Here is a 26,312-nt window from a genome sequence, read left to right as displayed (position 1 = left end):
CCTTACACCTATTGGGTTAACCCTATTGATATGCCTTTGTGGCATTCTACCTCAAATCCTTTAAGAGGAAGAAGCAGAGTGGAATATTTAAATAAACAAAATTTTAATGCATGCTCTAAATTAAAATAGAAGACAGGAATAAAGTACAGTCTCTTCTGTAAGTTTTAGTTCCCAGTAAGTTTTCAGGTGAATAGTTCTTTCATTAAGCATAATGTAAGTTTATCTGCTTTACAAAATGAAAAGTTATAGAATGTGAGTCCCTAAAAAAAAATTCCATTTGAGGCCAAATGTCTAGTGAAAGCTGGATTGCTAACATTTGCTCGGTCATTAACCCCTGTGAGAATCCCCCAGTTCCCACCCTCACTGACTCATATAGGTCACCATGGATACAACTGCTTCCTCCCTTACCCACAGAGGAGGAACAACAGCTGCTAAACTACACTTGGGATGTTTGCCATTCTCTGTTCTATATAAAATGTACTGGTGAAAATGTTCAGATGATATCACAATTGTTTTTGAAAGATGGGGGGGAAGCATGTTGCAGGAATCATCTAACATATTAAGCAGCAGCAAAGAACTCAAATTTAACTTAAACTGTAAAGTGGGATAATAAGCAACATTGGACAATACTACATTTAGTGTAATGAGAGGTTATAGAGCTTTCTTTAAATTTTCACCTAACTAAAATGGGATTTTAGTAACTAAACCGATAGCTGCAGACAGAATTCATTTGGAAGATTCCTTATGAGCAATACTTAAACTCCAGAGGAAAAGCATTAAACATCATTATTTTTAGACTTATTTCTAAAGGAAAGGATATTTTTCTGATTTTGATAGATTTTATATTTCTCATCAACATACTGCTATAAATTCTGAACTTCAGAAAAATAAAATATATGGATAAAATAGAATCTTACTCCTTCTATCTACGTTAATTTTTCTTGTCTTCAACGTACAGATTAAACGGGTTTTTGTTTGTTTGTTTCCTGAAAATGTAAAGAATGGTGTGTGATCTGTGATTGGAACTAAAGTCAAAAGGAGTACTTCTTACCTGTACACCCAGTAGATGAAAAAAATAGCATTTATTTAATTAGAAAAAAAGTATTTTCTCTTACTTCTCATCTTAATTCTCCTTACTCACCAATCATTAATGACATCCATTAGGTATGATTCACATGGAAATACTTCATTAACACTCTTTGTTTTAAAGATAATCTTCAGGGTGCCTGGGAGGCTCAGTCAGTTGAACTTCTGACTTGGCTCAGGTCATGATCTCACGGCTCTTGAGTTCCAGCACCGCCCCCCCCTCCACCCCTCCCATCAGCCCCGCATCAGGCTCTGATGCTGACAGCTCAGAGCCTGGAGCCTCCTTCAGATTGTGTCTCCCTCTCTCTCTGCCCTCCCCCAACTCGCACTCTGTCTGTCTTTCTCTCTCTCTCTCAAAATATAAATAAACATTTAAAATAATTTAAAGACAATCTTCAAACTCAGGGGGATGTTCACTAATTCTCCCTGTGGAAGAGTTTATGCCTCCTCGTACCATTGACAGCAGGCTCAACCATGTGATTTGCTTTAGCCAATGAAAGATGAGTGAAAGAGCCCCTTCTGAACAGAAGCTTCAAGAACCAGTGTATGCTTAACCATGATCTTATTTTCCTCTACCAAAGATTACTCAGATCCTAAGTGAAAATGGCATGGGGCAGAGCTCAAGCCAATCTACGATGGATGTGTAACACGAACAAGAAGGCAACCTCTGTGGCAAGCCACTCAGATTTTGGGATGCTCTTTTACTGTAGTATTACTGAGTTTCTCCTGACTGATACAGATACATAAGTTCACTGAAAGCCCTATGTTTTCTACAACAATGCTATTGGTTCATATGACTGGATACTATTTGATTTATACAGCAAATAAACATGCCTGGCATCTACTAAACTAGTAAAAACTAAAAAATTTTGGATTTCCAAAAATTGTGTATAGTTTGTTCTATTTCTATGACATATTTTTCTATTTATTTCTTTCCTATAAATTATGTAAACCCCTGATTCTGCCTTTCTTATTAGATTTAGAAATGACAGCATAAATGTGAGCATATGCATATTCTTTTGGTATAATTTTTTTCTTTTACCTGTCTTGAACACTTCTCTCCTCCTCCACCCAAATCAACTCTTCCACTCCTTGAAGGTAACTCAAATTAACAACTTGAGTTGCCAAGTTAACGCATCTTTTCAGCTTTAGTATACGTGTGTGTGTGTGTGTGTGTGTGTAGAGGGAGAGAGAGAAAGCATGTGTGTTTGTCATCGTTAGATTTACTAAAAAGAGAAGAGGTGGGAAGACATATTTTATACATACTTTTCTGCATCTTCCTTTTCTCATTCAACAATACCTGGTAAGAATTCCACCACCTCATCTGCAACATCTACTCATTCATTCTTCTAAATAAATGTAAATATTCCATGGTATAGATATATCATAATTTGGTTAGTCATTGCTCTATTTGGTGTATTCAGCTTATTTCTAGTTTTTCACCACTACTAATGACATTGTAATTATCATTTCTGTACACATTTTTATGAACCAATTGTTTAATTTCCATCAGATAAATTCCCAAGAGTAGCATTTTTGGGTCTAAGGATGTATGTATTTTTAATTTTAATAGATAATGCTAGATTGATTTCCCAAAGAATCAGAATACGTTACATTTCCTCTTAATATGTATTGTAGTTCTTTTTAATTTCTGCCTGTCTTATAGGCATAAAATTAGATTCCATTGTTATTTTAATTTTACTTTCCAGATTACCAAGCATCATTTCAAACGTTTTTTGGTCATTTGGACTCAGTCTTCAGTAAACCGTCTGCACATGTGCTTTGCCTAATTTTCCATTGGACTGAATGCCTTTTTTTTCTTAGTTTGTAAGAGTTCTATAGCAAACACAGAGATGCCACACTGAGACCCTACTTCAGTAAAGGGCTCACTCTCCTGCTTCAAGGCATACGGTTCACTGACAGCCTTCAGCTGTTCAAGTACTCAGGGTTCACCTCAACTTTTGAACCAAGGTCATGTTCTTCTTGGGGTGGCCCCTTGCCAGTGAATTGGTTAGGTGTTGATAGTTAAGAGCAAACTCTTCTATTCTCTGGGCAATCTCCAGCCAGTGGACCCTAGCCATTTCCAATATGGCAGGACTCCTCCAACAGGCAATCATTGTTCCAGCTGCCCCTTGGGCTGGTTGAGATTTTGTCATGTCTGTATCTGAACTCCTCCTGCCCAATCCTGCTCCTCCATTGTCCCTCCACATGTGTTACTTTCCAATTAATTTTTCACCTCTAACTCCAAATGCTTCTCAGAGAACCCAACCAGTATATTATAGATGTTATCCTTATTATGTCATCTGCTTTAGTATTTTTTCCAGAACTATTGTTTATTACTTTGTTTATGGTATCTACATTATATTAATTTTCATATAATCCAATATGTCTCTCTTCTTTTCAGCATTAAGAAGCACTTTCCAACCCCTAGGTTGTATGTGTAATCTCCTACATTTTCTTAGAAGAATTTTATTTTTTTTTAACATGTTTGGTCTTTCTATACTGCATTTTCTAATTTATCTTATATGTATATACAAGAATTTACATAAAAAAAATTTTTTTTTTAAAGAGTAGTTATATTTTTCAACGTTTATTTATTTTGGGGACAGAGAGAGACAGAGCATGAACGGGGGAAGGGGCAGAGAGAGAGGGAGACACAGAATCGGAAACAGGCTCCAGGCTCTGAGCCATCAGCCCAGAGCCTGACGCGGGGCTCGAACTCACGGATCGTGAGATCGTGACCTGGCTGAAGTCAGACGCTTAACCGACTGCGCCACCCAGGCGCCCCTAAAATTTTTTAAATAAGATGCTGGGCTGCTTTTATTTTCTTCATTAAATAATCTATTCTTTTCTCAATGAATTGAATTATTCCTCTTGTCATAGGTTAAATTCTCACATGTACTTCAATCTGCTTCCAGGTTATCTGTTCTGATTCCCATTCAATACCATATTAATTTGATTATAGTGACCTTGTAGCATGTTCAAATATCCATACTCCCTCCACATTGTAGCTAGAGGAATTTACCTAAACTACCAGTCTGACTCCCCATTACAAAGCTTTATTGGCCTCCCAGTACCAGCAGAATAGGATGCAGGCTTTTTGGCACATGTGGCCATGGCTCTTGTCTACTTCCCTGGTTTCCTTCCTGGCTACTCCACTTCTCTTCCTACTCCAGATGTTTAAATAATAGCTTTGAATTTTAGTTGCTTCTAAAATGTTTCAGTGCTTCGGGAAGACCCAACCTTAAAGAGATCCGGATATATAATGTAAGAGCAAATACAGATTAAAAATAATAGGCTTGGGGTGCCTGGCTGGCTCAATTGGTAGAGCGTGAAACTCTTGATCTGGGGGTTGTGCGTTTGAGCTCCATGTTGGGTGTAGAGATTCTTTAAAAATAAAAATAGGCTTAATTCTCCCAGTAGAAATAAGGAAAAAGACTTCCCCATCTCCCCCCCCCCAATTTTTTTTTCTAGAATTTCTTTCTCTTTTTCACATGTATGTAAACCTTTATAATGGCTAACTAGGCATCTTGCCAGTATCACAACTCAAGAATGTTTCCTCAAAAACCATCTTTTTGAAATGCAAACATTAAGAAAGATAGTTCTATTTCCCAGTTCCAGTAAGAATAAGAGCCTAACTTTGGTGCTTGCCTTGCTCCAGTTCACAAAACTACCTCCTGTTATAAAGATATGAGAAGTTTGTTTTTCCTCTGGTTAAAGCCAATAAGATGGTGACCCCAATCACTAGGTAAGGTTACGGTGAACTATGTGTGATGCAATGGGTTATGTCTGCTTGGCAATATAAATGGGTGAGATTCCTTTCTTTGTTGTGTCTTTGCAATGTCTTAGTCAATTGCCTGAGGTGTGCACCACAGATTTCATGCTTATTTAACGATGAAACTGGTTTCTGTCTCTATATCTTTGTGGAGAGGTTTTCTGAATTGGGAAATGACTTTGTGTTTTAATTATATTTCCCCAATGATGACCACTACGGATATTTTCTTGAGCACAGAACCAACAGAAGGCAAACTCATAGAAAGTTGTTTTTTAGCCTGCAATCATTAAACACAATTGCAACCTAAACTTTCAATGTCACAGTCTTAGGTTACCAGATCCATGCTCCTGGTATTTGTCCCACGTGCAATCTCTGAGGTACCCTCTCTAAGAAAAAACAAGTTTGAATTTTTCCTGGAGTTATTCTGTTTTTGTCATGCTTTCCTTCAACCCAAAGCAAGTGTTAAAAACCTGCTTAACCCTATTGTAGAAAAAAAGTCATTCGATGGTTATGAACTCACTTTTGTATATGCTGTCATTTGCCCAAATCCCCCTTGAGGACCAAGCCATTGTTCCACCAGATGCTGGGAGTGTGGGCTGTTCTCAGCTGAGTCCCTCTCCAGAAACTGCCCTCAGCCAAAGAGAATCTTGTCTAAAGTCCTGACTTCTCTCTGAGACCAGCCTGCATCCAATGTCTATGGATGGGTACCTGGGGATATGGGATGCAGTGGGGAGGGGAACCCTGGTCTCTAGGAACAACTCTGAAGGTCATCCTAGGATTGCTGGGACTCTGTTGCAAAAATCACAATTCAACTTTTTCTGCCCAGCCCTGCTTCCCTCCTTCTTCTCAGGTATTGTTCCCAAACTCAAGATTCCCCAAAACCACTGCATGCAAATCTCAGTCTGTTTCCTGAGGAACCCACTTGCAGCATTTACCAAGATGGTTTCCTTCCTGGCTACTCCACTTCTCTTCCTACTCCAGATGTTTAAATAATAGCTTTGAATTTTAGTTGCTTCTAAAATGTTTCAGTGCTTCGGGAAGACCCAACCTTAAAGAGATCCGGATATATAATGTAAGAGCAAATACAGATTAAAAATAATAGGCTTGGGGTGCCTGGCTACTCCAGTTTTCCCAAATGCCAAGGAGTCACCGATGTCTAAGAATATGATAGTAAAACACGATGAACATAAACCAGTGTTTCTTGATACCATCTTATGGTGCAGGAGCTATAATTAGGTAGGACTGCCACCGGTACATTCAGCATCTTTTTATGAATTGGAAAAAGGCACTCCCATTGAATGGAGGGGCCTGTGGCTACATGGTTCTGTGAGTGGAGCAGCAAGAGCTGGATCTTAGCCTGCTAGTCCTTTGGCCAGATACCCTTATGTACTGAGTAACCAATGCAACAGTACATGGTGGCCTTTCTTAGATTCAAAAGATAAGAGTGCACCAAGGCAACAATTGCTCACTACTCAAAAACATAGTTGCTGGAGGAGTGGACAAGTGACAATTAAAGAAATGTTTACACAAAGATGTTTGAAACGTCATGAATAGGAGGACATTAGGGACATGAAGTATTGCCAAGATGACTATGGGTAGGAGAAACATGAATTAAGAGATGTCATGATAGTACCTGTGAAAACGCCTCATGTATATGAAGGAAACCAGAATATGTCACCCCAAAACATGCCTCTTTTACATACTAATTATTTGGGGTTGAAAGCAATTAAGAAGCAGTAAACATAGAAAAAGTTCCCCCTTTTCTGCCTAAAGACAGGAAATAAATTCTTTTACTGGAGACAGACTCTTATCAGCCCAGAGACAGGGCACCAGAGGAACTTCAGACTAACCTTGATAAACTAACCCTTATCTTTCTAGTTATTTCTTCACCATTTACTATCTCTAGCCTAAACCCTTTTGTCTTGTCAATTACTCATAAATTTATTGTTTCTTTGTCCAAAAGATGCAAAAGCTTCCTACTCTGGCCAGTTCTTAGGTCTTCATTCCCTCATGAAGACCCCCATGTACATGTAAAAATTCAGTAAAATTTGTATGCTTTTCTCCTGTTAATCACTGTCAGTTTAATTTTCAGACCCAGCCAGGGACCCTAAAAGGGTTGATGAAAATGTTTTCCTCCCAGAAATATAAAATCTAAGGATGAAACAACAATGGAAAGAGGTTAAAAAAAAACAGCAGTTGGTGGTCAGAAGGTGAGAGCAAGCAAAGGTAAAATAAAGGGGCAAGCCAAGGCAAAGGCCTGAATCTACAAGTGGACAGTAAGTTTAGGACAATCATTCTTACACTGAAGTCTTACTTCACAGGTCTTATTTTTGTAAATGGTGTATCATTTGCTCTTAAGGAAATATCTGTGAATATTCAAAGGATTTTGCAGGTGGGATGTTCCAAACACAAGGTCTTCCCCTAAAAAGCAACTGAAAACATGCATAATTATTAAACCATACTTGTGTAAGTAGATCGAGAAAAAGATTCTCTGACAGTGATTGTTTTTCACTCTTATTTCAGAAGTAAGAGTAAAATGGTAAGGGGTGGGGATAAAATGGAAAGTGGAGAGAGAGTTGCCTATTCATTTAGTCTCTTATTTTATAACTATTTACTGAGCTCCTACCTTATCTTGAACAGTCAATTCTATATTGTATACTCTTGAATCTAAATAGTTGCTCAAAGTAAACAGCATAACCAAATAAAAGAATTTTATAAGGAATTTTCCAATAAATCAGTTACTGTTTCAGTCTAGACTAGCTCTGTAACACCCTCTCTAAATGTAAGTATTACACTCTGTAAAGGAAAAGAAGATCTGCACTGGACTCTTTGCTTCCTTAAGGCAGATTTTTAAAAATTCTACCCTAAAAAATAATAATAATAAAATAAAATAAAAAATAAATAAATAAATAAACATCCTATCCCTCACCTCTCCCATTTCAAATATCCAATCATCACAGAGAAAAAGAAAGCATCTGATCATCCTCCAAAACACAACAACAGGTTAATAGACTTGGGAACTAGAAAGAAATAAAATGGAAGTAGAGGCATCTTCTAAACATGACTTTTCATGTTGTTTTTCTACCAAGTCACTCCTGGTCTGGGCTATCTCTGCGCTTGGCAACTCTTCTACTGCTACGCTTAGCACATTGAATGTATGAACTTTCTATTTACTTAGCTCCTTCTGGCACTAGACCACAGGCTGTTGGAGAGCAAGAACCACATCTTCATCATAGCCATAGACCCTGCCTTAGGGTAAAGCCTGGTCCACAGGAGGCCCACAAATGGTTTCTAGGCCTATAAGCTAGAGCACACATCCAAAGGGTTATTGAGAAAAGGACTGCCTAAAATAGATATTAGGAGTTAGAATCTGTGGCTAGAAGACTCAAGAGGCAGTAATGGGAAAACTGCCAGTAATGGAAGGCAAGCAAGAGGGAAGGCAGCTTTGGGTAAATCTCTGAAACAGGAACTATACTCTTAACAGACTGTGTGAAAGAAAAAGATGAGAGATGTTGGGATGCTGGCCGAAAATATAAGCAAATGGGATATTAGGTTTGCAATTTGTTATGTGTTGCACTTTTATATTTATCTTTGTCAATGACATCTCCAGGATTTGAAACTTGAGACTTCTGAACCATCCTAACCAATCCCTCCCCATCATCACCACGTCCAAGTTTCAGTTCTTCTCTGGTTTCTCCTTAACCCTTTCCCAGTATTTTATTCTCAGAGCTGCTACTTTTGTTTAGATCCCCATTATTTTTCACTAGAGTAGTATGCACCTAACTCAATTCTGTTTCCAGTCTTTTAAAAACTGTTCCTCTAATCTGAGAATATAAATTTTGGCTCTGATTTTGTAACTTCCTGATTCAACAACCTTCAATGGCTCTTTATTTGCAAAGTCTCCAGAATAAAATTCTAAGTCATTACCACGGTATAAATAACATGGCAGAGTACACTATGCATGGGCAAATGGAGTCAAATACAACCAAGTTTTGAAAACTGTATCTACCAGTTACTAACAATGTAACTACCTGAGTCACTTTTACCTTTCCAAGGCTTAAATTTCCAAAGAGAGAGAGAGAAAGCGAGCAAGAATGGTAACTAAAAAGATTAAAAAAGAATGTGCCTAGCCTAGCCTAATGCTGAATAGATGGCAGGGATTCAGTATCTTTCCTTTCACCTTCCCACCCAGACCAGAATGTCAGTTCTGATGGAGCTTTTACCCAGCCCTGGACATTGTGCTCCACTATATGGTCCTCTATGCTCCCATAGATCTTTGATCACAGTTCATATGTCACTTATCCTGTTCTGCTTATGTCTTATTAATTATAAGCACATTTAGGTATCATTACTATTTTTGAGCAACTAGTCTTTTCTCCCCTTCTAGATTGAAAAACACGCAAGATGAGGATTTGATCTTGTTCATCCTCCTATCCCCCATAACATAAAGCCTAATATTAGGTCCTACACACAATAGGAACTCTATAATGTCTACTAGTTGAATTGTATACTTTTACATGATTTATCCAAATTTTAAAAGCAAAAATTCCTTTTGCTTTAACAATGAAAAGAGAAGTAGAATAATTATCTACTGTAAATACAGTATATCCCCCTAGTACCTAACAGGGGCCTTGAAATACAGTTAATATCCCCTAAATTGTGTTGATTAATTTGTGTATTACACAGTGACCACCTTTATGGTGAAGACAGTCTTCAAAAGGAAGGGTTTTCAGCCAATTAAAGACTTGGGCAAAAGAGGGGATAGTAATAACTACTCACACCCATCATTACTATTGGAAAAAAAAAAAAAAAAGAACAAAATCAGTTCCGTTATTGAACAGCAAAACTATTTTGCTCTAGAATGTGAGTATTAATTTGAATAGGTTTGTCTTTTCTGTTTCCACAGAAACTAAAACCTAAAATGAGCTTAAATTGCATGCAAAACTAATGACTGAATAACTGTATTCAGTGAAAAAATTATGCTTCCCATTTTATTTTTGGTAAATAATATGAAGAGCTAATCTCTGTACAGATTACAAATTAAGCCATACTGCATATTTTTAAACGTTTATCTTTAAAGTAAAATAACACAAACTTTTATAACAGAGAGCACAGAAGTTATTATTAATGTCAGTTTTAATAGTTGTTACTGCTAACTTTTTAAAAGCACATGTCAAAATGGTTAAGCTCATGGGGCACCTGGGTGGCTAAGTCAGTCGACCATCGGACTCTGGCTCAGGTCAAGATCTCACTGCTCATGAGCTGAAGCCCGGAGTTGGGTTCTGTGCTGACAGCTTAGAGCGGTGGAGCCTGCTTCAGATTCTGGGTCTCGCTCCTCTGCTCGCTCTCTCTCTCCTTCAAGAATAAATAAATATTTAAAAAAAAAAATTTTAGGGGCGCCTGGGTGGCTCAGTCGGTTGAGCATCCGACTTCGGTTCAGGTCACGATCTCACGGTTCGTGAGTTCAAGCCCCGCGTCGGGCTCTGTGCTGACAGCTCAGAGCCTGGAGCCTGTTTCAGATTCTGTGTCTCCCTCTCTCTGACCCTCCCCCGTTCACGCTCTGTCTCTCTCTGTCTCAAAAATAAGTAAAACATTAAAATTGGTTTTTCATTTTTTTAATGTTAAGCTCATGAATCGTCAGAGAGATCCCAGTTAAATCTCTTATAGCTTTAGCTCTTAAGAGCTTTAGCTCTTTAGCTCTTATAGTTAAATCTCTTATAGCTTTAGCTCTGTATCTATAGATACAGTAGTATCTATTTGAAGGGTTTCTGTGAGAACAATGAAATGATATTGATTATAAAGCACTGTGACTGGCACAAAATGAATTCTTGATAAATGGTAGGTGCAATAATCATCAGCATTATTACATGTTTACTTAGTTGTAATTATTTACAACTTGATTATATATTATATACCGCTTATATATTTATATACCATATATGTGTGTGTATAATATTACATTATGCATTATAGCGGCGATATACAGAACTCTCAGCTACCTTTCACAGATATTTTTTACAAAGTACTCTTTCAAAGGCTATGTATCCCAAGGCCGCCGGAGCCGCTCCAGTCAAGCCGCACAGTGCTCACCCCCTCTGGCGAGCGGGTGGCCTCGTCGCAGACCGGCTCCCAAGGCTGTTGCTGCGGCCGGCCGGGCGGTGCTCAGCCGCGAGGGGCCCGCGGGAGCTGCTCCGGGCGCCAGCCTGTGACGGGCGCCGAGGCCCAGACTGGGCTGCGCGGCGGGTCCCGGCCAAGCGCCCGCGCCGCCCCGCCCGCCCGCTAGCGGGGATGAGTGACGGCGACAACAGGTGCAGCGCGGAGTCCCAGGCTTCTCGGGAGTCCCCGAGTTTGGCGCGTCAGGCCCGGGGGGTCAGAGTTTGACTCTGGAAACCGTCCTCCTGGCCCTGCACCAGCCTTCCGAAGTCACCCCTCAACCGGCCTCTTGCTGCTTAGTAAAGCCTGAGGTCACGTCAACCTCTCGAAACCCACCAGTCCCAGACGCCGACTTTCCTCCAAAGGGGAGAAGAGAGGAAAGTGTGCGGTGCATGGTGCTTTGCATAACCGTTCGCTCTCTCCTCCCCAGCCGTCCGAAAGCAGGCGAGAGTGGCCCCAGAGCCGAGCCCTCGTCTGCACACCACACGTCCGCCCCGACTTGCTGCACGCTCTTCCCTCCCCAGACGGCCCAGCTCCGCGACCACGGGCCACAGCCGAAACCGCCCGCCCGCGCCGCTCCCGGCTTGCTGCGCCCGCCCGCCCCGCCGCCCGAGGCGACGTCGCCTGCTCCTCCCCACCCCCCCCTACCGGGTGGCAGGTTCAGGTCCCGGGTCCGAGCCTGCGCCCCTGCAGCTGCCACTGCCGCCGTCGCCGCCAGGGGGAGTGTCCGTCGGGGAAACGTGGTGTTGCTTCCTTGGTGTGAAGGTGCTTTCAAACTTCAGGTTTCTGATCCTTTCCCCTGGGTTCTGAAGAGCGTAGAGGAAGATGGAGACCGAGTCCGGGGCGGTGAGTACGGCAGTCAGGGCCTCCGGCCCCGGGATAGCAAGGGGAAGGAGCAACGTGGACTCCGTTCCTGAGGGGCTGGAATTGTGAAGTCTAGGGCCCAAACGCCCTCTATTTTTTCGGGAAGAAACGTGGACAGGATGCCCCATCGACCACCGCGAAGAGCGGCCTCCCTGCAGGCCCCATCGGGTCGGGTGGTGGGGTCGGGAAGGTGGGACCACCGGGCCAGGACCGGGTGTAGGCTGGCTGGGGGACCTCGGAAATGGCCGGAAGGTTTCAGGAGGCGGCGGGTGGCCGGGTCCTGTACAACAGGCGGGGCTGGGCTAGAAAAATAGCTTTCCCGCCGAAACTGGGCTCGGCCCCGTCTTTGACGCCTGCTCGGGCCGGACTCCGCCCAGACGCCCACCGCAAGGGATTGCCAGGGCGGCTGACACCGCCTCTCCCTGGCTAGTCAGTGGGGACCGGAAGGCCAGGCCGGAGAGACCTGGAGGGAGGGGTGGGGCACCTTGGCCCTGGACGGACCCGGACACTTTAATACCGGGTGTGCGCCCGAGATGCTGAGGGCCGGGTGGGGGAGGGGCGGGAGACGAAGCAGGCCTGAGGAGCCGAGGCGCTGAGGCGAGGTGCCACTGTGCCCCGCCCCCACCCCGCTGGCAGCCAATCAGCGCGCGCCACGTGAGTGCCGAGTTGTTGCCGACGCTCGAGGCCACCGTCGGGTCGGTGCCGTTGAGGGTTCCAGCCACTGCTGCTGGCGGGTTTGCGGGTCAAAATTTCTCGCTGGCTAGCCTTCTTTTCCCTCCCGCACTTTGGTGGGGAGGGGGTGGATCCTCGTGTCAGTGCCCAAGTTCACGATGACCCGAGAGAACCCGAGGAAATTGTCGCAGCGGCCATATCCTCCAGCGCCTCAGCTTGCTGGCCTCGGAGGGGAAGGAGCTTCGAGGCCTTGACTGCGACGGTTAGCCTGCCCTCTTCCCGTTGTCTTCGCTGGCAAAGTGGATGATAGATTTCGAGGTTAATTCTCAAGGGATGGAGGCAGTGAGGGCACATTACTTTGAAGGAAATTTTTAATAAACTCTTTAGTGCAGGAAGTTTTGCTAAACTAAGAACCCTTACTTCTAATCTAACAACACCTGCCTAAGTGCTTTTCATACATTTGCAAAATTATTGCCGGTGGAATCTGAGGCTTTATTAGCTCAGTGCATCGCCAACCTTCTCTGAGGAATTGAGATATTTCTGCTTAAGCCTTGTCACTACTAACATTAAGATATTTTCTAGGTTCTTTTCATATTGTATTCTTAAACCCTCTGCCTAATGGTTGGGATATCATGAGCAGGGAGAAGTGATTCATTCGTTTGTTCAACAAATTATTTATTGAACACCTGCTATGTACCATCCCCACTTTAAATGATCAGTGAACAAAATAGGCAAAATCCCTTCCCATATGAACACTGCACTACATTGGAAAGTGGTAAGCAATAAACATATGTAAACTATATAGTATGTTGGAAAGTGATAAGTGGTAAGAAGAAAAATAAGGCAGTAGGAACCCACAGTACAGCAGGAGCCTTAGAAATGAGAATGAAATGAACAGGATATAAAAAGTTGATGTTTTTCCTTTCTCGGTATCATCTAACTAGTTTCTCAAGATTGGAAATAAAGCACCTGTTCACTTTTGTTCATGTCCTTTCTCTGTGAAAAATAATGGAATTGACTTTTATTTAAACAAATTGGAGAACAAATGAATTCATCTGTCGAACTTGTTTTTCAGAAGAAAATTTCATGAAGACTGATTTTTAAAATTTTACAATCTGTAAACAGACAAGATTGTATCTACTAGAGCTATGCTATTATCTCTAGCAATGCAAATCCACAGTTGAAAAATAAAACTAAGCACCCCAAAATCATCATTCTCTGCACTACATCCTAGAAGTAAAGTGACTGAAGTTACAAATAACCTCCAAATGCCCAGAGAGAATGCTTTTAAGATTGGTTCCCCAATTTCTTTGATTGGAAACTACAACATAGTAGTTATTAAATGTGATGATTTTTCTGTGGGTTAATAGGTGTTTTTATGAACTCCCTTTTTAGGAATTTGTGTTGTTCCCCCTTAACACTAGATGCAGAATAGAACCCAATGAGATCCAGCCTGTAGCCCTGTAGTCACTACTGGCCTAGTCATTTCTCTGTATATCTTGAAGGATTGACTTAGGGATCATGGTTTTATTGGCCAATTAAGTGAGACAGGAGAGCAACTATGAAAAAGAACAACTCAAAAAAAAAAAAAAAAAAGAAAAAGAACAACTCATTATCTATGTTGGAAATTCATTTTCATGTATTTGTTTCTCAGAGAATTGAAATTCTGAAACCAAGATTTTTGAAGCATACTCATTTAGTACGTTAGACTGTCTGAGAAGCCTGTTTAATGTTCCCAAAAGGAAAATAATAAGCAAGTGCTTTAAATTGGTTTCTCTTCAAAATTCTATCCTCGGGGCGCCTGGGTGGCTCAGTCAGTTGGGCGACCGACTTCGGGTCAGGTCATGATCTCACAGTCTGTGAGTTCGAGCCCCGCATCGGGCTCTGTGCTGACAGCTTAGAGCCTGGAGCCTATTTCAAATTCTGTGTCTCCCTCGCTCTCTGACCCTCCCCCGTTCATGCTCTCTCTCTGTCTCAAAAATAAATAAACGTAAAAAAAAAAAATTTTTTTTTAAAAACTGCTATCAAAATTCTATTCTCAAGTCTTGTTTTTTTCAGATGTAGGTTAAGAGCTTACCATCTTGCCATTGTGCAAAGGCATATATGTTAATATATGTTTATTAGAATCTAAATTAGGCCCCCAACTTGGAATTATGAACATGTATGTACTGAGTTCAATCTTTGGTATAAAAATTTATGCCTATGAGATATAGGTATGTAAATTTCTCTTTTCTTTACAAAATCAGTTCAATCTTCAAATTGACAAGTGCATTTAAAACTTTGACTTTAGAGTTAAAAAACAGTGAACTTGAATGTCAGAATTTATCAACTTGTCACTGCCCTTTAGCCAAAGACTACCAGGAACATACTGTAGTTCACTAAAGTTGGGTGTATTGAATTGTTGCCACAAGGAAGAGCATGCACCATGGAGCCTTTTGGTAAGAGGGTGCTAGAAAAGAACTTACTATGGGATTTAAACTTGTGTTAAGCTCTTTTTAGATAGGGTTTAAGGAAGAATGGCTTTACTGTGAGATGCATGTTGTCAGAAAGTGGGAGTAATTCTGCTAATTCTTATCTAGAAGGCAAGAAAAATAGATTGAAGCCAAAGCTGTGATTGATAAAGATGGAGCAGTTATACATATCAGCCAGAATAGAGGGCTGTTTGGTCATTCTTATGGTTTGGACAATGCTTTTGTTTTTGTCAGCGTTCAGACATGGTTATGGAATGGTCTTGTTTTTGTTGTGATCCGTCACAATCACAGAGTAACTTTGCCTAATGCCTGTTAACAAGAGAACAACCATAGCCTAGCTGTGAGTTCGAGGCCAACTCCTAACAACACCAGAACAAAGCCAGTTCCCAGCTGTCAGGGCTGCTTTTCTCTTTCTGTTTTTTGAGTTTAATATTCCTCAATATTTACAATATTTAAATTGTATATTTAATAATAATTCACAGAAACATTTTAAGTAATTAAGATTTTCTCTGTAGTGGAGTAGATTCTACATTTCCCATATTTTTATTGCTCCAAAAAAAGTATTAGTTCTAATTATAATCTTCATAATAATAGACTAAAATTAAAGTCTAAAATATTACATTTTGTCTAAATGACTCATCTTTTTGAAAGATATTGTTTTCAGCCTGCATCAAACTTCTACCCAATGCTAAAAGTTTAAAAGAATTTTATTTTACAGCAAACATCAAATCAGACGCAAACAGATTCATTATCTCCATCCCCTAATCCTGTATCACCTGTGCCTTTGAATAACCCAACAAGTGCCCCAAGATATGGAACAGTGATCCCTAATCGCATCTTTGTAGGAGGAATTGACTTTAAGGTACCTATTTATGCATGTAACATAGTGTATTTTTTGCGTTAGAAGTTATTTTATTTCTCAGAAAATTTTTGTACAACTGCAAAAATAACAATTGCTATTTCCATAATGATTAGTAGGTTTCACATTGTCTTACTATAAAGAATCTTTTCAATACCAGTGTTGGTTAAAAAGAATATGTGTAATTTCCCATACAGGGAAATTGAGGCTCACTGATATATCTGTAGGCTCCTAGCTTCTTCGTGACAGAGTGAAGACTAGAATCCCACTATTTTGACTCATAGTTCCATATTCCTTATTTCACCATACCACACTAATTATACTTTATTATGTCATACTCCAAAAAAAATAATGCATGGTAATAATTTCAAAAGAAAACGCAATTTTTTAAAAAACACAAAATTTAGTCCTATGAATTTGTTTCTTTATCCCAACTTTACTCTCAAGTTCCTATTGAATAACCTCCCAAACTTCCATCAAAATTGCTTTCCGCCATCTAATTTAGAATCTGATCACAAAAAAAAATGTCAGAATAAAACATCTTAACATTAATACACTTTAATAATGTAATCAGTCATTCCACTCTTTCAAAGAAGCTTAGTTTGTGAGATGTTTTAGCACCCCCATTTGGGAGGTAGTAGTAAACACCTATAGGAAAGGTCTGCATGCTATTTTAAGTGGAATATCCTTACTTCTAAGTGGATATGTAGAAAGATTTCCAAGTTTCCATATTATATATTGAAAATTACAGGGATAGTTGTCTTTCTTAATTAAAAAAAATCTTTGTGCCAAAGATGTGTCAAATAAATTTGACATTTATTACTATTTCCCTATAATCAATCTTTTGCAATTTGGATGAAAATACTTTTTTTCTTCTCAAGAGAAATGATACACATACTGTATTTGTGTATTTGTCAAAATAATGATTTTTAAGCAAGTATGTCATTGGTTCACTAAACATGAATAAAAATGATTTTTAATGAAATGCTAATTTTAAAAAGATTTTCTGTTTCTATGAAAAATATTAATGGCTGACCATAAATATTCGAGTTGAGTATTTTTGTTCAGAATTAATTTATATCATAAACAGTATATTTTTAAATAAATTATCAATAAATGGAAATATTCATATGGTTAGGCTATTCTAGGTTATTGAATTTTATCAGCTACATTATGAACTTAAGAGGCCATTGTTAGAACACAGTTGTACCTTTAAGGTAACGGCTAGGGTTCCCTCCCTGATACTTATACCGTTTCCAAAACCATAGACAAATGACAACGAGGAAATGAACCATCCAGAGATGGGTTCCTGGATGGGTTTCTGTAGTAGCAAACAGTGTCAAACTTTTTAAAACTCTTCTTTTTGGAAGCTTATAGCCCATCCCTCTTGATACTTAATCATCTTGACTTTGTCTCCTTATTTTTCAACTAGGAAGTAGAGCTGCAAAATTGAACTAGTGATTCTTCTATCAGAGAATAGTTTGAATTGTTTTCAAATCTCTAACAGAAATTCTTCTGGCATTGGTTCCATTTGAGTTTATTGAAATAAGAGGAATTTAGTTATTCTTAAGATTATCTCAGTATTTGTCATCATCCAATTTACCAGGCTGTAGGCTACCAACTAAAACCTGATAATGTATATAAGAGGCATAGCACTGCTGTTGGGCATGCCTTTTTCTGTGTATATAAAGAAATTCTTTTCTAAAGATATTTAAAGTTTCCATGGGGTAGTTATACCTGAACCAGAAAATGAAATTACAGTGAATTTAGTGTGAATATTGTAGGAAAAGATAAAATGAGTGTATTATGAGACTACTGCAGTTAAAACCATCCTTGTAGATATCTTGTGTATTATAGTCCAATGATGATTCAAATTTTTATTTTGAATATTATGATGTCATTATTTAGATGAAATGTATGTTGAGTACAGATAAACTATCTAAAAACTCTAAATCTTGTAGCTACTTCATTGATATCACAAATTGAGTTCAAGTACTTTTAGAAATGTATTCCTTTCCTAAGACCTTACTGTTCCTGGAGACTGCTGATTAAAATAGAGGGACTGGTATACACCAACAACTTAGTTCCACTGCCATGACCATGGGCCTCTCTGAGCCACAAAAACCAATAGTAATATGCCCTTACTATAGTTATAGCCGTGCCTAATTCAAGCTATTTTTTTAACTGGCCAACAAGAATTCCTTTAAATATGAGTGAACTTTCTTTTTGTTTTTAAAGCAATTCAGCTTAAATTTTTTTCATTGATTATAATAGTTTAACATCATAGTTACTGCATAAAGCAATGTATTTACATTGGTTTTAATAATTTAGTGGTTTTATATACTGTTTTTATGCCGAGAGGCATTCTTACGTTTATATTACTATTTGTTTACAATCTTTTCTGTCTCCAAAACAAGCATAAGACTTGTTTCATTTTTTAGCAATTAGAGGATATTTTAAAAGCCATTAAAAGCTATTAAAAGCAATTTTTTGTGTTTTCCTTTTATGCCATTAGACAAATGAAAATGATTTAAGAAAATTTTTTTCCCAGTATGGGTCTGTAAAAGAAGTGAAGATTGTAAATGACAGAGCTGGAGTGTCCAAAGGGTTAGTATTGCTATAGATAGTACATAGAATTAACAATTGTATTTTTATTGGCTTACTAGATTTGGTATGCTAACTTATTTTGATTCCATTTTTTAAAAAGAGAATTTCATGCTCTCTTCTTTCTTCTTGCCTTTAATCTGCATTGTGTGTGTGTGTGTATGTGTATGTGTGTGTGTATTTTGGCATGGGGGAGGACACTATAATATTCCTTAATTTGTTAGGAAGCTATTCTTGCATTGGCTGAGGAACTATTCAATGTTATGTAGCAAGCATTTAATGTTGGGTAACTAACGTCCAGTAGCTAAGGAACCAGAAGCTAAAGGAATCAGATGCTCTTGGAATTGTGTGCCTGCTTTAGACACAGAGATAAGGAACTAACCTGAGAAATATAACTCTAAAGAGAATGATTTTTAATTGCCAAATCAAAGAGAATAAAAACTGAGAAGAAATCAGGAGGATTTGTCTAGAAATGGCTAACGACCTTAGAGCCATTGCAGTGGACTGGTTTATACAAAAGCCAAATCTCAGAGAAGAGGTAGTTTACATAGTGTACTTACTTAAGTTTGATAGCAAAGTTAAAATGGGTAAGACAGAACTTGGTTGTAAATTTTAAAAAATAAAAAATAAAATTTTAAAAAATAAAATAAAATATCCATGGGAAAAAAATGGGTAAGACAGTGGAGATCAGTGAAGGATTATGTCCATTTTCTTGAAAGAGAGGCAGGACATACATAAGAGAAAGGACTAACAAGGTAGATAGAAAATTCTACTAGAGGGAAGCAACTTGTAAGAATGTCAAGTGAGCACTTTGGAAGAGATGGGTTCCTGGAGAGATGTTATTTTTAAACAAATGAGATACTTCTCAGACTGACAAATAGTATTAGGAAGAAGTGAGATTGTAGCTCTTGTATTTGGTTAATAGAATTTGCAATATTTTGGTAATATCCACTTTTTACCACTAAAAACATAGATATGTAAACTGTATTTTATGCCTTTTCCACTGGGTGGTGTATGTGTTCTATCAAAAATTTAGTGTAAAAGTATTTCCTTAATCCTTATTTAATGTTTGGGCAAATAGAAAAAGAGAAATTCTTTGTTAGAGGAAGAAACTTTTTATATAATACAGTAACTATGAATTGAAGAAAATAGTCAAGATATTTAACACTACTCTAGTTTCCTTAAGTTACCTAAGTAGAAATTATGCTTGGCAGGGGGATATACTGTTTTATCTCTTTCATATCTTTTTGTCTATCTGTTTTGGCTTTTTGGACATTGCATTCAAAATATATTTGTATCTTGAATATTATATGAATTGTACTCTGGAGGTAACAATTATGCATGCAAACAGCAGGTAGAAAGTCTGGGATGTACATATTTTTTATTTGTCTTTGGGAAATACTAGTAATTGCATTGTCAGTTTAGATGTGCTAATAATAATACGTCCATATAAATAAACATTTACCAATTTAAAAAAATTTTGTGTTGAAATTTTTTCCCTACTCTGATTCCTATTTAAGCCAAACTTCTATTATTTTAAAAGGTGATTATGTCTCTGTACCAAAATTTATTGCATCCTAATTTGTAAGCCAGAACTTGAATCTTAAATGCTTTCCTGATTTATATACAAGTCAGATATGAAACTGTTTGAAGATCCTGGTTTGTTGTTTTTTTTTTTTTTTTAGTGTCCTGACTCTAAGAGGAGGTGACAGTGTTAAGCTGTGAATGATTCTCTTAAATTTTGCATGCTGGGCACCTTAGAAAACTGCTCACTACTACAGTGGCCCATGCTTAAAAGAAAAAAAATTAATCTTAGTATAACTCTAATGTTCTAAAGAAAATAATTAATGCATTTTTTTAGGTATGGTTTCATCACTTTTGAAACACAAGAAGATGCACAAAAAATTTTACAAGAGGTAAGATCTCTTAGTGTATTCAACTTCCTTTTTTGAAACTAATCCTTTAGGATATTTGTTTTAGTATTAGCATTCCAGTACAATGATCAATTGCTAGAAAAAAAATGTTAACTTATTTGCATCTTAAGATTGACATTGGTCTCCAAAAAAATTGAATTAAAAAAAGATTAAGGGCGCCTAGGTGGCTCCGTCAGTTGAGTGGTCAACTCTCGATTTTGGCTCAGGTCATAATCCCAGGGTCATGGGATCAAGCCCTGCGTGAGGCTCCACACTGAGCGTGAAGCCTGCTCGCCATTCTCTCTCTCTCCTTCTGGCCACTACCCTGCTCACACACTCTTGCTCTCTCTCTCTCTCTCTCTCTCTCTCTAAAATTTAAAAAAAAAAAGTTGTTGGCTTTTTTTTAAGATTAAACAGGTGTGCCTGGCTGGCTGAGTCAGTGGAGCATGTATTTCTTGATCTCAGGTCTATAGGTCTGAGCCCCAGGTTGGGTGTAGAGATTACTTTTAAAAACATATTTTTAAAAATCTTTTTAAAAAAGATTAAGCATAGATTTTTATCAATAGGAAAACAAATTCTAAATCATTGCATGCGTTTGTTTGTCAAGCTGTAATATAATTTTTTACTTTATTTGCTTAAACTAAGAACTTGGGGATATATCTTTTCTCAAGTGTTAGTTGATAGCACTTTGAATTCCTACAAACACTACAACACTAGAGTGAGATTATCTGAGATTACTTCCCTCTTGTGAAAAACATTATATAAACTAAGAACATTCATAGAAAAAGTCTATAGCCTGCAGTTCAGTGTAATAACTAAATTTGGTAAATGTTAGTTAATTTTTTAAGGAAAAAAATAGTTTGAATTATATATTAAATCACATGCAGCTGATCCCCACTATTCATACTAGTTATGTTCTTTAAAGTCACCATGAACACTGAATTGGCAAATATTGGACTGCTGTTCCTAGAAGAAATACAAGACTAGGTTCCCACAAGTTTCTGGTTACATTATTTTCTTCTTTGTTTTTTTTTAATGTTTATTTATTTCTGAGAGAGCACAAGCAGGGGAAGGGCAGAAAGAGAGGGAGACAGTGAATCTAAAGGAGGCTCTGAGCTGTCAGTGCGGGGCTTAAACTCACGAACTTGTGAGATCTGACCCGAGCTGAAGTTGGACACCTCACCAACTGAGTCACCCAGATGCCCCTACGTTATTTGCATTAACCAATTAATACATAACTTTGTTTTATGTGTGTTTCTGTTTAAAGACTTCATGTTAAATATATATTGTTGATTCATTAACATGGAACTCCTGTTCAACAGCATTATGTAACACATGCCTGAATTAAATTCATGTAACACATATTTTCTCCATAAGGCAAATGACATTATTCTTGTGCTTGGGAATACTAGCCAGTACCTCAGCACTACACTTGAGGGCTATTTTAAATAGCAAAATAAAAAAGATAGCAAAATCACTAACATAAAACACAAAAATGCAAAAAACATGGCACTAAACAGAACATGAAACGGACTCTTGTTTTCACCGTAAGAGCTGAAACAAGAATGGACAGAGTATTCCCTTGTTTGACCTTAGCTGGGACCATATATGTCAGGCAATTAAAAATTTTCACCTCTCTGCTCATGTCCACTAGTAATCACTAAATTGCTACAAGTATTGATTTGGGGGTTACAAATAATTTTAATGAATAGGTGAATTCCCAAATACGGGATCTATGAGTAGAGGCTTGACTGTATTCCCATTAAAGAACTAGGGTCAAAGCATTGGAACCAAGATTCAAACCCATATCTTTAATATTCAAAGACTTTGTCCTTTCCAGTATTCCTTGCTGCTTTCAAAACTATTATAGTCTGAATTTTAAAAATGTTTCTCACTAGTTTTTCACTATTGGTTTTATAAAACAGTAGTGCCAAAATAATAAATTTTTTTTTTTTATTCTAGGCTGAAAAACTTAATTATAAAGATAAGAAATTGAACATTGGTCCAGCAATAAGAAAACAACAAGTAGGAATTCCCCGTATGTATTGAGAACTAATGCATTTTACAGTATTTTTACATGGTTCTTTTTTGAAATATTAGACTTTTTCTAGAATTTAATTAGAAGGTCAGACTTCTTTAATTTAATAAAGTTATTTCAGCAAAGTTGGTGATCAAATGAATATTTCTTACAAATTAATGTATGTTAGATTTTCAGGGGGTAGGGAAAATTTTACATAAATAATGGTGCTTACATATATTACATATAATTACATCTTTAAAGGAAAACTCTTCTAAAATAAAAATATAATTTAAAATTACAAAGGTAATTAGAAGTAATTTGGCATTATGAATTGGAAATTTTTATAATTAGAAAAGTAATTTAAAATTAGAAATTTAAATTTAAAATACTGAAAATAAAAATAAAGAACCAATATCAGAAACTCTAGTTGCATGGTAGGTACTATAACCCAACTAGATGTGTCATAATTATCAGAGAGAACAATTCCTAAAGCTTTAATAATTGGCTAAATTATGTGCCTTTCTCAAATTTCTGCAAGGTTTTCAACTCTACTCTTCTTTTTTTCTCAATCTTCCTACTTATTTTATTAGGCATCTTTACAGTTTGCTTTTTACCTAAATATTTATTAAACTCTATAACAGTCTTTGGCTAGAAAATTCACAACTGAATTTTCTTATTCTTCCTTAGCTGTGTCCTAGTGTCCACTGGGATGCGTAAAACATTAGGTGTTTATTGTACATCTGTTAACAAATTAATAGTTGTACTCATTTGGGTGGTCTATTTTAATTTAGAAGTTAATCAAGTTTAATTTTGACTTAGTTATTTGTTAATTTAGAAGATAACTGAAGTGTCCTCAGTAGATTAATACTTCTTTCTTGTTCTAAGAATTAAGCTGTTGACACGTAGTAACCATTTTTTATCACCAGCAGTAGGTATAAGTAGTAATGTTCATATTATGACCCACAAGTTGCTAAAAAAAAAACAAAAAAACAAAAAAAAACAAAAAAAACCATGAATCACTATGCTGAATGCTTTCAATCAGGTGGTGAATTTGAAAAGTATAGGGTTAAATAACTATATAACCAAATAGTGGCATTAGCCTTCAAATCCAGGACAGGTTGACTCCAAAGCTCATTATACTTTTCTGCAAATAAATATTAAGTATAAAAGTAGATTCTCAAGATACAGGGGATTCTTATCTCAATTTTTTCTCAGATCTGTTGCTTTTTTTCCCATCTCCATTACCAACATTCTAGTCTGAGCTACCCACTTTCCTTGCCTTGATCACTGGAAAAGCCTCCTAACTGGTCTTTCTGAATCCAGTCTTGGTACCTTCCAACCTATCATACACAAGGAAGCCGGAGTAATCTTTCAAAAGTGCGCATCTTAAGTTATTTTCTGCTTATTTTTGAACTGTCCTTTATTTTTCTTCCCATGCTTTAGCCATCTAGCCTCATCTCAGTTCCAGAACATACTGTACTCCTAATATACACTATTTACCTAGAATGCTCTTTGCCATTCCATTAAAATCCCATTCATTCTTTAAAGCTCAGCCCAAACATCATTTCCTCACAAATTAAATACAATTGGAACATTCATACTACCTAGTATAATAGACTACACTACGTCTTAATGTATTTATCAAAATTGTCTTAATTGATTAATTGTGTAGTTACCTAATAACTATCTTTCCCACCAGAGCCTAACTTCAATACGGTATGTCCAATTTTTTTCTTTTTTCTTTTTGGCTGTATCACCAGCCAAGTTCAATGCCCTGTAACTGTACTGACTTAAAATTCATTCATTCATTCATTCATTCATTCATTCATTCATTCATTTAGCAGATAAACCTGTGGTTCCTTGATTATCTTTGGAGGGAAATCCATGAACTTCATGAATTGTGTGCAAAATTTTGTTTCAGTATATATCTCTGAGAAAAGACTCCATGACTTTCATCAAATTCTCAAAAGGATGGGATTAAGAATCACTAAAGTAAGCAGTAACAACTCTAGATGAAATACAGTGAAAATATAAAGGCTGAGAAGCAGTAGTGCTGCTTAAAATGGTAGGCCAGTGCTACTCACAGTGTGGTTTGCAGCCAGTAACAGTTCACTTGGAATCTGTCAAAATGCAAATCTTCAGGCCCTATCCCAGACTTACTGAATCTAAATCTCTGCAAATGTGGCCCTGGATAATAAGCTATCTAGGTGATTCTAATGTATGTTAAGTTTTGAGAATCACTGATATACTGGAAGAAGGATTGCCAGTTCCAGTAATTTACATAAATTTGCTGGTCAAGTACTTAATCTAACTTGGCTTATATAAATTTTCCAAGTGTTCTCCTGACAAAAACATACATATTTTTTAATTTGGGGGGAGGAGTGTAATAACTTGATCTGAGAAAAGAGGTGGGGACCCAGAACTAGCCACATGGAAGATTTATGGTCATGTTTGCAACAGCAGCAGTTACAGCAAAGGGAAGCTAGAGAATGAGAGTTACAGTGTCAATGAATTATTGTGAGAGTAGATCCAAAGAATTTGTGGGGTAAAACCAAAATCCCTTCAGGAAAGTATGGAATCTTTTCCAGCCTCACTGATTTCATCATCTTTGGCCTTTTACTAATAAAAGGTCTTACTAAGGTCTTAGGAACTTTATTATAGTGTCTATAATCTTCAGTTAACTTTATAATTTATATTTATAAAAATAATGGCCTTGCTGATAATAATTTAAATTGTTAAGCTTTGTGTTTTGTTACATTGGTACTAAAATCTAAGTTAATGAATTTTTAGTATTCTTTTTTGAACTTGTTTCTTTTTCTCTTATTCACCTTAAAGTAATAAAAGCTCTAAGATAGTAAGTTTGAAAACATATATTTCAAAGATACTTTAACGTATGGAATTTTTTTTTAATTTGCAACATTCAATCTTTACCATAACTATATAGGTGTGTTAAGATAAACATTTTCAAATGTTCAGAAATTACCATTTTAAAAGAAAATTGAACATTTTAGTTATTGTTATTATTTAATCTTTGCTTTAGGTTCCAGTATAATGCCTGCAGCTGGAACAATGTATCTAACAACTTCAACTGGATATCCTTACACTTATCATAATGGTGTTGCTTATTTTCATACTCCAGAGGTAACTTCTGTTCCACCACCTTGGCCTGTAAGTAATTTTCATCTTAGAAGGTTTTCCATCTATTCTATTGATTTTGTAAAATATTTGTTTCTGAGATATTTCAACCACAGACAAGCACGAATAATAATATAATCGCCATGTAGCTACCACTTAAATTTAACAGATGTTAACATTTTGCCATATTTACTTAAGTTCATTTAATAGGGGGAAATAAAATATGAGAAATTCAGGTAAAGTCTCCTTGCCCCCACATTCTTACTCTCTTTTTCTCCTCAGATATATCCAGAATATATAACCAGAATGTCTTTCCTATCATTTTATGGTTTTTCTACACATGTAGGTGTCCTTAAACAATAGGTAGTATTATTTTGGGTGGTTTTTAAACACTATGTAAATAATCTAGTTTTTTTATTCAACATTATTTTTTAGAGATTAAACCATGCTGATGCTAGTATATCTAATTCACTTTTAATATTTTATAATATTCCATTATATCAGTGTATATTCCCCTATTGATGGACATTTTAAGTTTTTTTTCTGTAATCAAGAGTGCAGTGAACATCTAGCTCTTGTATGTATTGTGTGAGAGTTTGTCTAGGAAAGTGGTCTTCAAAGTTTTTTCTTCTACAGCCTCTAAAAATTTTCTGAAAAATTATAAATAGTCTCACTCATTTTTAAGTTGACACCTTAAATTTGTCATAATTTTATTTTTTTTAATTTTTTAATGTTTGCTTATTTTTGACAGAAAGAGAGA

The 26,312-nt window shown here is 37.2% G+C and overlaps 1 protein-coding gene across 3 annotated transcripts in view; it reads left to right on the top strand.

The window, feature by feature from the left end:
- Nucleotides 1-11,771: 11,771 nt before the first annotated feature.
- Nucleotides 11,772-26,312, top strand: part of BOLL (boule homolog, RNA binding protein) — a 43,547-nt gene continuing 29,006 nt past the window's right edge. For 2 of the 3 annotated variants that reach the window (XM_042949617.1, XM_042949615.1), the window contains exons 1-6: nt 11,772-11,860; nt 15,740-15,883; nt 18,396-18,487; nt 20,346-20,400; nt 22,360-22,435; nt 25,458-25,585. In XM_042949617.1, the coding sequence (XP_042805551.1) occupies nt 11,840-11,860; nt 15,740-15,883; nt 18,396-18,487; nt 20,346-20,400; nt 22,360-22,435; nt 25,458-25,585 (516 nt within the window). In that variant the 5' untranslated portion in view covers nt 11,772-11,839. Of the gene's footprint in view, nt 11,861-12,780; nt 12,869-15,739; nt 15,884-18,395; nt 18,488-20,345; nt 20,401-22,359; nt 22,436-25,457; nt 25,586-26,312 lie in introns of those variants that run through there. The other variant, XM_042949616.1, reaches the window with a different exon arrangement.

Source organism: Panthera leo, chromosome C1, assembly GCF_018350215.1.
Source record: "Panthera leo isolate Ple1 chromosome C1, P.leo_Ple1_pat1.1, whole genome shotgun sequence".
NCBI classification, from domain to species: domain Eukaryota; kingdom Metazoa; phylum Chordata; class Mammalia; order Carnivora; family Felidae; genus Panthera; species Panthera leo.
The sequence above is the reverse complement of the archived record's forward strand: the minus strand, read 5'-3'. Positions and strand labels throughout refer to the sequence as shown.